Genomic DNA, 12,844 nt, shown 5'->3' on the forward strand with positions numbered 1-12,844 from the left:
AGAAAAAGTGTGTTCTTGAAACAAAAGTCTTACTTAAGATAAGAAGAACTACCAAGCAAGGTTGGTTTTTTTTGTTTTTCTATTGAGTTAAAAATGAGTCTTTTATGACTAAAAAAGGACCAAGTCCAATGAATGGAGACAAGAAAAAAATAAAGATGTGAAGTGGGCGTTTGTCATAGTGATGATTGAAACTTGAAAGAAAGGAAAGAATAAAAGAGTTGAAAATAGTAAAACAAGAAAACTAAGAGAGGCCTCTTTTGTTTTGCTTTTTGTGGGCAACCACCAATTAATGGAAAACTTTGAATGATTTGTAGTGGTTCCAAATTACTACTCCTTAAGATCTTAAGGGCTTGTTTGGGTCAGCATCAAAGTTTTAATTTGAGAGAATTAAAGCTAAAAAGTACTCTTAGAAGGCGTTTGAGAAGTGTTGTAAGCTAGATTTCCTCTTTAATAGATATTTATCAAGAGTGAAATCTAATCAAAGCAACTATGCTTTGATGATAATTAATTGATTGGTGGTCAGAATCATCGTCGAAGCATGATAATTTTGGGTGTAGAAGATGGGAACCATTGATGATGAGTAAATTTATTTTTACAACTGTGGGGTCCATATTTTTGGACCTTGCGATCGGGGCCAATCAATGTCATTTCTGATCTGAACTCTTAAACCTTGGTTGGCAGCTTCAAGGGTCCTGAAATCATGATGAATCCAAACAGGCTTAAGTGATAAACTCGAAACTAGTTTTTGACTGCATTTCTTCATAATGGAGTAAATTTCTGCAATAGATCCTCCATTTGCAATAACATGTTGGCTATGAACAGGTCCTTCCATTTACATTACAGATTCTTCAAGATGACACAGACATCTACATTGGGTCGCATTCATTCATAGTAACTCTAATTTACATTTATTAATCATAATTATGCCTCTTGAGAAAAAAAAAACAAATTACAGGAAACAATATTGGATTTCAGATTTCTAAAAATGATTCAACTGTTTTAAACCCATGATTCTCTGGGAGAGGTCCATTTCCCGGTCGAACGGAAATGATCACTTCCAGACCTGAAACATTAATTAATTTACAAACATTAGTAAGTGATAAGTAACAGTATGAAATTTTCTATAAACATGAACTCGAAACACTAAGTTAATCCAAGAAAAATATAAAACCCTCTAACGGTACCCTTAATTAAAGATGTGTTAGAACAGGACAAAAAAAACAAAATAATTATGACGTGTTGAGGATGCCTTTTTCATCTTAAAAAGCTTTTTTGTGAAAAGAAATTATATTCGAAAACTGTTTTTCAAATGTATGAATATGTAAAATACAGATCTAGGAAGCGGCCACTAAAAATGTTTCCATAATCCCCAGTAACAATGACTGGCACAATGGATAAGGGACAGGTCTACTTCACCAAAGATTCTGTGTTCCATTCTCAGCTGAATAGGATTTAACTCTTGTTTTGAGTTAAGGCTTGGATGATGAGGATGATTCTTTTAATGGCCTGATTCCACTCCAACATAGACGAAAAGGTGGTTGGAAGAGAGATGCATGACAGTTTAATAATACCCCATGTCCTCGACAAGAAGAGATCTACTAATATATGGAATTTCACCATGAGCCGTTCTAAGACCCAAATAAAAAATCTTCAACAGCTGATCCTGGTGTTTTTAAAAGTGTTGGACACAATCCTTGGGGCAAAGCATGGCCCCGAAGGTGCACATTCCATGAAACGCACACCGCATGTAGAGAGACGTAGTTGAGGCCCTCGCTTCACTTGGTTAAGGTGCTTAAACTTTTAAACAAGTGCATCGAAAATCTACCTTGGAAAGGTCAAAGGCATCTCCAGCATAATTATACTCTCTGTCCTTACTCCTAGTGGTGGGACACACAAGTAGATCATGTTACCAAGATCCATTTTCTTATAATCATGGTTCAAAATACAGTCCCCTTTCACAAAGGATATTGAAAGCAAGGTTAAAAGTATCACACTATCATGGTTCATCTTGGATGAGACACTTTATTCTATAAGGTAAGGAAATGATATACAAGTGGGGAGGTATTTGAGAATTATTCTTTTCAATGGTGTGAGAGGATGATGGGATGAACTAGAAATTTATATACAAGTGAACTTCTTGAAAAGATAACGAATTTATATCAAATGCAAAACTTGGCTACTTAAACTACTACGAAAGAATAAACAATTACACATATTTAGAAGCAACAATTGCATTTACCTGCTGCCTTTGCAGCCACAGCTTCTTGATAGACATCTGTCAAAAATAAGATCTCCGATGGCTTATCTACTCCCACTGATTCTGATATTTCGAAGTAACTGCGTGTTTCTCTTTTGTTTCTTTACATTAAAATAAAACATATTGAGAAAAATTCACTAATTCAAGAGTAAAGTGGAAGAAAAATACCTTAAAGCAGAAGGAAGCTATTAAGGTAACTTACCCAATTGTGGTATCGAAAAATCCGCATAAATATTTTCTTAAGTCACCATAATTTGAATTTCCAAAGATGAGTCGTTGAGCCTCCCTGCTACCACTAGAATATATGTATACCTTCAATAAAGAGACAATTGTAGTGAGTACCCTGGAATTGGGACTTTGAAAAGAATATTTTGAACAAGATGACTATGACGTCAAACACAAACAATAACTGCATAAAAGTACAAGTGAAGGAAATCATTACAGAAGGTAAATAGCTAGTTAGTACTCTTCCTTTATGAGTAATGACAGATTGAAATAAGAGGAAGAGAAATATTTAATAGAGCTCAAAAGAAACAAGAAATAAAAATAATAACAGTGCCAATTCGTTAGCAAAACACAAGTGAAAAAATGCGTGTGTCAACTTGAGATGAGGCATCGTGGGTTCAAGTCCAGTTTACCCATCCCAAAAGAAAATCGAGATGAGGTCCAAAGCCAATGACAAGAAGTTACTAAAATGAACGAGGGGGGATTGCCCAATACATGATAGAAGCTTAGATCTTTCTGACAACCATGACTTTGGAGAAATACTCGTCTTTAAAGACCACTTCTTTCTATACCTGAAACACCCCATCCACCCCGATAAAAATCATCCTCCACAAATTTTGACCCATCCAAAACTTCCATATACCAACATGGTAAGAGCTCTAGGAAAAACCTATCATACGCCAGGCATCTCCAATATCTCATTCCACACCTTCACCACTGAAATTACATTGAATCAAAAAGTGATTTATTGATTCTCTGAAATTTCACAAAGACAGCATATCTTAGCACAAAATCTTTATCGGCCTATCAAATTGTACACTTGGGATCCTATTTATGGTCATCCACACAAAGGAAGCAACTTAATTAGGCTTGGATCGAAGGAAACAACGTGATAACAATATAACATTTGATGTCAGGAGTTCAGAATTAGGTCGATCAAATTAAATATTTAGACAAATTTAAGTACTAACTAAACACTACCATTGTTATAAAAATAAAAAATAAAAAAAAGCAACGCACATTGGTAAGTAAACATAGCTACAAGTACTCATCTGTGAATTAGCAACTCTGTAGCTAAATGGTATTGATATCATCCGCAACCCATAAAATCATAAAGATAAACACATGGGAGTGTTCAACTATAGTTTGTGTTTCTTCTCAAATTGAACAATTATCAAAATAGAAGCACATCAATGATGGATTGCACCTTATATATTTAGAAGTGCAAATTATTATTTCTAAGGTTAGATAAATGACAATGACAAGAGGTTGCAAGATCAATACAGGAGATGATACAAAATACAGTTCTATCAACACAGGAAATGATACGGGATATGGTTCCATTTACACAAGCGAGATGAAACCTACATATGAAATTAAAAAAACCATGGTAGCATAAATGGAGCCTCAGAGTGGAAGCTGTGATATCCATAATAACATAAATGCCCAAAGTAAGAACCTAACAGAAGTACAATAATAACCTTGATCCCCGAAGCCTGCCACTTCTCAAGAGCTTCTGGTACATCTTCAAAAACCACTGCCTCTAATTCATTACTTTGAAATCCAGTTCGCCATATATGACCCTGAATAAATAAACATTATGTTTTTTTTATTTGTCAGACCTTTAGAAAGCAAGTAATATTTTTCCTGAGGTCTAGTTTGCTTACCTGAAGTTGTTTTAGGGCAGTAATTTTTCTGTCAGCCCTGATCATCGATTCCACGTTAGCTACCAAAGCTCCAATGACCTTTTCTTTGCCAGCATCATCAGGGGGAATGAGCATGGCCCCCAAAACACCTTGTTTCAAGTCATCCTCAACCTGCACAAAACATTAAATCTATTTTGCATCCATTATCTTCAAGGAAGAGACTCTTGACTATTTAACTGAAGCAGCAGCCTGACATGAACTGTAACTTTGCAATCTCCACTATTTCATTATACAATTTGACATTCAAACCAGTAAAAGTAACTTAGGATCAAGCCAAGGACACTCTTGTATGGTTTAAAGTATACTGAAATATGCATAAACAACACCACCAGTTTGTTAACAAGGCACTAATATCAACAAAGTAAAGGTATTTTTAGAAAAATCATTCCAATCAAATGTAATTATGAATACACCTGATACAAACTATAGTAAAATGCCTACAGTCCTGACCAGATCCAGCTATCATTGACTCATCTTAGAAGGTGATTTGCGACACACTAATATTATAAATTCTAGTTGTCATTTTTTGTTTCCTTTGACACTGCTGCACATGTTGCAAATCATATCTCAAATGATGAGTGGATTTGGTCAAGGGGGCATTTCCTGAACTTTCATAGTACCAGAGGAACTAACTTTTCTTTATCAGGGTGGTGTTGCAACCCTAAACTAAAAATGTTAGATTGCCTAAAACCGAGTGAAGAAGTAAAACAATAAAATTAAAGTTCACATAAAGATAAAATAGTCATTTCCCCCAGTAGACTACATGTGCTTTTATAAAACTATCTAGGGAGATTTGAATATTTCTCTCTTATATACAGCTTGATTAGGAGTTCGCCTCAGTGCACATAAACCTAGAAGTGGAAAATTGTAGGTGTGTGAAGGAAGTCGGGACAGATTGTTCTTGGTGAGATCCTTTTACCATGCACTTATGTAGGCATCATACCCGTCGTTTCCTACCGAAGCAGTTTGGGGTCCAAAGGTTCCTTCTTTATTTGATCGGTAGCCATGGGCAAATTCTCACAATGGATCAGATCATTCGAAGGGGTATCATTGCTCTAAATTTTTCTTCCCTTTGCAAGGACAATGGGGAGTTGACAGATCACATTCTTATACATTGTTAAGTTAGCAACGAAGGTATGATCTCACTTCTTGTCCATGTTTGGCATTGTTGGGTGTTTTCCTATGTTTTAGTGGGCCTTGTTAGAAGGTTGGTTTCTGTTGAATTGCACATTATCAGCATCAAAGGGGATCCTTTGGATCTTAACCTCCTTTACCATTTGTTGAGGGATATGGAAAGAGAGAAATCAATGGGTCTTTCAGGACAATGAGCAGTCACTCCAGGAAATCATCATTTAAATTTGGGGGCTTTTATATTTTTGGTGTAAAATTTTAAAGAGTTCAAGAGAGCATTCTTCAAAGACTTCTTGGGTAGATGGGATTTGGTTTGTTGTATTTTAATGGATTAATGTTGGGTGTGTCTTGTTTGTACCTCATTGGTCATCTTGGCTGCCTTTTATAGATGAAAGTTTACTTATAAAAAAAAATGGTGCAATACAAATATTGTCGCAGAATAATGCAAATATCAATACATGAAGACAAAAGAAACTTACTTGAGCACGCAACAACTTAATATCATCTTTAGTTTCTTCAGTATCATAGGTTGCAAGTAAATAGTTCCTCACATTATCGTGGGCATATGGGAAAAGAACATCAGTAACAAATGATATCGGTGTCGTCGTCCCTTCAATGTCAAGAAGAATACAACGCTGCAAAAAAATCGGCAAGAAAGTAAGGGAACATGCGGCTTTAATTTGTATTAAAATCAGCTTTAACTCGTATTAGTTTAACAATTGATCAGTCCAATAATAGATGTACTCATCCCAAAAGCTTAGTATTAAGAGGATAAAGAAAAAAAAAATCTAGGGATTTATTTCGAAAGGAAGACTCACTCGGGATTGCTCAGGTACATGATTTCCATTAAGAACTCCGGCCTTCACAACTCTTTTCATATTCCTGTAACTACCCCAGACTCCTTTGGCATTATGAACAGGACCATGACCAGGAGTAGACCAGTCCAAGTCCAACTGATGAAGTTTAATTGCGGCATCAAAGAGATAGTGATAACATTCAGCCTGATATAATAACTTCAATTAGAACAAATTGGAAACAGATGACTTGACCTGTTTACCTCTCCTTTATTGAATAAGAGCATTACACACCTGTAAACTATCAGCATTATCTCCAGGTAAACCAGAACGCAAGGTTTTATTATGTCATTGGTTTGGTAATGTTAAGTGTTCACTAATTACTACTTGCATATAATAGAGTCACTATATGATTCTTATGCAATGATTTTCTTTTCTTCACTGGGACCAGGTCCAGCCAAACTAACAATATTACATTATTAAACTGAAATCATTACTGAATATTGTGTTTCTAAAAAAGAAAAGGGGATTGGAAGTTTGAACATAGTGTTATCTAACTGATTTAGACTCTCAGGATTCTTATATGGTTATATGCAAATGAATAGAGCATATAATGTGCATGCTATTGTTGTTAACTCGCCATGTGTACTCCTTGTGCATGCACGTGGGATGCTCAGAAACTCGTGGCAGCAGAATAGTTCTTCATCCTTGTTATCATTTCATATTATGTATTAATAATTGCTAGTTAAGCGTAAATTAAACTCAAATCATTCTAGTGTTAGTCATGCAATGTGACAACACCAACTAATCAGACGGTACAAGGGAAAATAGGCAGAGAGCTCAGCTTCAGTGCTAGTTTAAAAAAAAAATCCAACATAGAAAAAAAAAATTAAAATTCAAAACATTAAATACATTAATTTCACTAAAAAACTCAGTAAAGATTTAATTTCAATCCTAATATTTGAAGCTCAGTACTTCAGATAAACAAATATGGAGCCTTCAATTAATTAATGTCATCACTTATCCAAAAACAAAAAGTTAATGTCACCCAAAATTTCCATGCGAGAAGACAAACCTGAGTCTTAGCACTGATCCATGAGTCTCCCCATATGTATATCCCATGGTTACGAACAAGTACTGCTGTTGTTTTTGGGTAGGTTTCAATCTGTAAACCATAAGGGCAAATAAAATCCTCAATATGTCTACTGGAGCAGTACTCCACAGAACATAAGTGGGCAGCTAAAAATAGATCTTGCTACTAGAAAGAAAACAACTGCAAACCAAAATGAAACCATATTGTTTTCTCTGTCCTGGGTGAATGTCAAACAATTAATACCATAAAAAATAAAAACACTAATTGAAGGAATAGAAAGAAATATAAGACACATTTTGTTTCCCTTAAAAACTTCTTCACCTTATAAAATATTTAAATAAAATCATTTGAGCAAGATGGCACCGATTTGTAATGGCAAACACCACCTATTACTGCTTGTTGCACCATCGACTCGGAAGAATTGTTCCAAAATGGAACTTCAAATTGTGAACTTACGTGTGCACAATGGAGCATGAGAACAAGTTTACAAGCAACAGCTCCAAGTTTGGGAGCATATAGAGCACCCACACAGAATTAAATTAAATAAATTAAAGAATACAAGAAAAAGGACACAAGACATTTATGAAGAATGATTCATGGAACAATAAAACTGCAGGAATAAACCTTCATCCAAGGATGTAGAAACTACATATGGAGAAACAGATTATTCTCAATATGCACTCATGCAAGCACTAGTCCCCTGTTATTGGAGTTCACTTCATTCAACATTCGACATCAAAAATTCAATAGGCACACCATACAAAATTAAACATTTAAAAAATACCGCTTCGGTAAGGGATTCAGTGAGCTCGCCCTCATGAGCAGTGTTCTCTATTATTGGGACAACAAGCTCATCATGGTAGCCGTGCCCTTGAATTCCTTTTATCATTTCCATATGAGTGACCTGCAAAATTATAATGAGAAAGCTTACACACACACACACACACACACAAAAAAAAAGGAAGAATATCCAACCAAAAATAGCAAACACGCATGAATGAATACATAAGCTTTTTTCATTAGGCGATGAAAAAAGTCCAACTAAAATAATTCAAGGAATAGGAGGACTTCAAAGCAAAACAAGATGAGAATATTGGATAACATTTGCATGCCTTTTGTAAACCTAAATAGTGTCATATTGATATTACCTATATGTTGGCTTGTGAAAAAAAATCAGTGAATTATTGCATCTGGATCAGTTTATTTGACAAGCTACAGACACCATCATAAAAAAGGATATTATTATTATTATTATTATTATTATTACTATGAGCAATCGCTAATTTTTGTAAAATTTATAAACTTCATCAATATCTTCAGAATTTTTTTCCAAAAAGAATATTTCAGTAAATGCTGACTACTGATAGAAATATGTCCACCGAAAGCTTACATTTTTATATCTAAATTTTGATTATTTAGTCAGAATTAATTACTCACCAAAATATTCCGTAAAATGAAGAGATTTCCACCTTTTTTTTTAATAAAGATATCAGTTGAATTTCATGACAGGTCTTGTGGAAATTGGAAATATTTAGTGAAAAATATGTCAAAGTTTAATACTATGATCAAGATTATCTTTTACTTAATAATTTTGTAGTCTGTACCATTTTGACCATTGCCACTCCCAAAAACTAGACGTTCAACCCAAAATCAGGCATGCCAATTACAAATATACAAAAACTAGAAAGGATAGCTTTTGCATACTATTGCACACATATAGTATCATCATATGTATAGGTGCCAACTAAGCTAAGTTAGTAAAGGAGGAGTGTTGATCCAATGACCTAGGTTCAAATCCTGTTGAGCCCACCCATACCTCCACTTACCACTAACCCCCTTGCTTTCCTAGCAACAAAAAAAAAAAAAAATAGAATCATCACAGGTAGATGCTTCATGAAGGTGCCAACTTAGCTAAGTTGGTAAGACGTGTGGAGTGTTGATCCCACAACCTAGTTTCAAAATTCATTGAACCCATCTTCACATTGACCACTAGTTGCTTCCCTAGCAAAAACAATAGATAGCATGGCTCCATATGCCTATCTTGTTGGCTCTGCCTGCAAGTTAAATCAAACATCTGTCCCCCTTCTTCCAAACACCCTTTAAGATGCTTATCTCTTAAAAGACATAGGATGTTTGATTCTTTCTTTAAACTGTGCATTTACTAATATAAGATCATGTCCTAGTAAATTCAAAGGATTGTAACCCACATTATTTCTTTCTCCAAACCACATTGTCCACCATGCACCTCCCCCTCACCCCATATCCTTTTCTGCATTTCCTACCTATCCATTTAAGCCTCATCTGATAAATATCTGTTCTCTGTCTAGAATCGCTTGTAATAAGTAAATCAATATTTTCCCAAAAATTACCTTAATATTTTCATTAAGTCTTCCTTGGGGTGCATATGAGCTGACATAATTAACCATCTCCTATCCCATGTCCTAAGATTAGTTTCATTGACAAAGTCCTGTCACTTACTTCATTAAAACTTGGAGCACTATCTATCAACATTTTCTCTATTGCCAAACCTACGCCAATTCTAGCATTTTTTTATTTTATTTTATTTTTTGATAAATATAAATTTTATTAATGAAGAAAAGGAGAAGAGGAGGCTGAGATAGCCCCCAAACAACAAGACAAGAAAAAACAACAAAGAAAGAAAGGAAAAAAAAACATGCCTGGCAAGGTGTTACGAGTCACAAACGATTTCCCAATTAAATACAAAAATCTTGGAAGCACTCTTCCTCAAAGTCTTTACTCATCTTTGACCAAAAGAAAAGAAACCCAAAATCTTTAAAATCACTGTGTGAGACGAGCTCTCCTTGCTATGGAACACCCTGTTGTTGCGCTTTCTCCAGAGACCCCAAGCAATGGCAAAAGGAAGGATAGCCCAAAGATGCCTCTTTCTAGAAGAGAGATATTGAAATTCCAACCTTCTAAAAGCGCTAAAAAAGATAAAGGAAGAACCCAATCCACTTGGAAACGAGATAAGAAGAATATCCAAATAGCACAAGAGAAAGAACAATTAATAGGAATGTGGTTGACAGACTCCCCGTCCCTCGAACAAAGATAGCAAAAATTTGGGGTGATCCACCCCGATAGATCAAATTATCCAAGGTGAGGATTATACCAAAAGAGACAAGCCATAAAAAGAAAGACACCTTAGAAGAAACAAGAGCGGACCAAATGATAGATTGAGAGAAAGAAACCTCACACAACTGAAGTAAGCAATAATAGAAAGACTTCACAGAGAATTTCTTATCCTTAGTCTTGAACCATTCCCTTCTGTCCTACTCGTTCTCTCTGAATTGGATCGAATTAAGGAGATCTAGAAGAGATGTAACCTTCGTCAATTCCCAATCATTGAAATTTCTCCTAAATCCCAGACCTCAAGAATCCGTATTCCCGTCCCGAATCAGACACTGTCTTACTGAGTTATTTTTTTTCAAAGAACAAGCGTATAAGGATGGGAATTGAATAAACAGAGATGAAGTTCCGCACCAAAAATTCTCCTAAAATCTAACCTTGTCCCCCACCCCAAACATTTTTTTATTTCCTTCATAAAAGAGCTTGTGGTCTTCCCACCAAGCCCCTTGAGCTTTAGTTACCGCATATGAGATTAAATGCTAAACAAATTCTAGGTATGCATGTACATATGCAAATTGAGAAAACTTGCATGTTATGCAAATATAACGATAGAACTATGACAATTGGAGTACACAAGGAATACAAAAGCAAAAAATTTCACTCTAAAAAATAATTGTAAAAGTTGAGAATTTTACTTGAAACTCCTTTGAGAAGGGACGGATCATTGTTACAAGACAAGATTCCATTCCATGACTGTGAATAATAGCCCCAGCATTTCGCATCTGATAAGTCTAAAAAAAGGGGAAAAAAAAAAAACACTAAGTTTGGGTTAGTTGACAGTCAAACCAAAAATCATTTGATGAAAAAAGAATCAGTACATCACACTTTCCGAAAATAATTATCGTTAGAATGAAATTCAAACTCAACGTTTTTCTCTGGCGAAAGAACTACTTCCATATGAATCCACCAATTCATAAGCAAAAAAATTGTAAAGAACAATTAGAAAAGAAAAGAGAAAAGGATCCTGTTATGGGTGATTTCCAGTCAAAAGTTGAAACTGAATAAAATTTCACATGCACCTACAATAGTTAACAAAATTTTGTTTAAGAGTCCATAAAATGCTGCCTTTTACAGATTCAAAGAATAATGAGCAATATAACCAATTAATTAACTATCGTACTCAAGAAAAACAGATTCATCAAATGTTTTACAAGGCGTCAGATGCTTACGCATTGAGGCTAGGCTTCTTCCACAAACCACATTGCAAATTATAATATGGTCCCTCTATTCCTATTTCCTCCACACTCATCAACATAACAAATGTATATAGCATCCAAATGCTTAATATGTTTAATTGAATGATGTATAATGCAGATTGTTTGTGAATCAAACCTTTATCGACCACCTTAATTAAATTATAAAAAATCTTCCCAGAAAGAACCCACATATGGCCCTAAATTTAATTGTATGGGAACTTCTGTGCCTTGTTATTAATTGGAAATGCCACAATGATTTGACATTCAACACAACAGAATGCAGTAACCAAGCCCTAAATTAGGATTAAATTCAAACAATCACACTAGAATTTTTTATTTTTTTAAAAGTGATTTTCCGGAGTGATTTTCCGGAACTACTTACAAACAATCAAAAACAAAATATCAATACAACATATGAACATAATACAGTAATAAAACTCTAAAATATGATTAAATTCACACTCGAAGAACAAAAAAGGAGTGATTTTTTTCAGAAAGACTTATTAACAATCAAAAAATAAATTAAAATGGGTAAATTGTGTACACAAACCTTCATGAATATCGGAGCGCAGTCGGTACATTTGGGAGGTTTATGGGGATAAGGTTTAGGGGAAGGAGTGGAGAGAATAAGACCATTCGAAGAAATCAGATACATGTCTTCTAGAACCATTCTCTCTTTCTGAACACCTAATCGAAAGACGAGAAATTGAAACGGAGAGATAATTAAATTGAAATTATTGCAATCAAACAATGTGTGATTGAGAGAGAGAGAGAGAGAGAGAGAGAGAAGTACCAGAAGGAGACATGACGATGAGTTGTTGAGGTTTAGGGATGGAATCATCGTGGACTTTAATGGAGACACTGCCTCCAGTTCCAGAAACCCATCCGAGAGTGTAGAAATGGCGACATAGTTCGGACACTAAAGCCTTTGTTTCCTTTACTGGTTTGGTTTCTAGGTATGTTTGAGATTGTGTCGCCATTGATAGACCATTGAGAGCTGTTGCTGCCATTTTATTTCAGTTTCTGTGTCTCTGTTTGATACAGAGGCAGAGTGGTCGCTTCCATATCCATGCAGGATAATTCCTTTTTTTTTTAATATTTTTTTTAGAGAGTTATTATTGCCACACCAAATTTTGCTAACACCACACCAACCGGATACAATTGGTGTCATTGGTAAAAGTTGATGTGGCAATAGTATCTCTTTTTTGTTTTTTATTATAGTTTTTTGTAAAGAGATTTAATTGGGAGACCAACTTTTACTAACAACACACAAATCCTTTTGAAATTAAATGGTT

General features: G+C 34.9%; 1 protein-coding gene across 2 annotated transcripts; it reads right to left on the reverse strand.

The window, feature by feature from the left end:
• Positions 1-794: 794 nt before the first annotated feature.
• Positions 795-12,603, reverse strand: LOC147381279 (putative bifunctional methylthioribulose-1-phosphate dehydratase/enolase-phosphatase E1 1). Of its 2 annotated transcripts, XM_086430646.1 has the most exons (12): positions 12,343-12,603; positions 12,100-12,236; positions 10,989-11,084; positions 7,991-8,110; positions 7,189-7,278; positions 6,138-6,320; positions 5,799-5,954; positions 4,150-4,299; positions 3,964-4,065; positions 2,460-2,569; positions 2,240-2,358; positions 795-1,063 (listed from the first exon to the last, which is right to left on the reverse strand). In XM_086430646.1, the coding sequence occupies exons 1-12, from the start codon at positions 12,557-12,559 to the stop codon at positions 972-974; spliced, it is 1,572 nt and encodes a 523-aa protein (XP_086286772.1). In that variant the 5' UTR covers positions 12,560-12,603; the 3' UTR covers positions 795-971. The 2 variants fall into 2 exon arrangements, with proteins under 2 accessions (XP_086286772.1, XP_086286773.1); XM_086430647.1 differs by lacking the exon at positions 7,991-8,110.
• Positions 12,604-12,844: the final 241 nt, after the last annotated feature.

The sequence above is a fragment of the Akebia trifoliata genome, unplaced genomic scaffold (assembly GCF_017979445.1).
Source record: "Akebia trifoliata isolate Shusen 1 unplaced genomic scaffold, ASM1797944v1 Contig00608_ERROPOS3031104, whole genome shotgun sequence".
Lineage (NCBI taxonomy): Eukaryota > Viridiplantae > Streptophyta > Magnoliopsida > Ranunculales > Lardizabalaceae > Akebia > Akebia trifoliata.

Excerpts from the sequence above, each read along its gene's own strand:
- LOC147381279 (XM_086430646.1), bottom strand. The coding sequence starts at position 12,559 with ATGGCAGCAACAGCTCTCAATGGTCTATCAATGGCGACACAATCTCAA. Across the intron at positions 4,300-5,798 it reads TTAAGTTGTTGCGTGCTCAA|GTTGAGGATGACTTGAAACA; the intron begins GTAAGTTTCTTT and ends TGTTTTGTGCAG. Across the intron at positions 1,064-2,239 it reads TGTGGCTGCAAAGGCAGCAG|GTCTGGAAGTGATCATTTCC; the intron begins GTAAATGCAATT and ends TTAATGTTTCAG.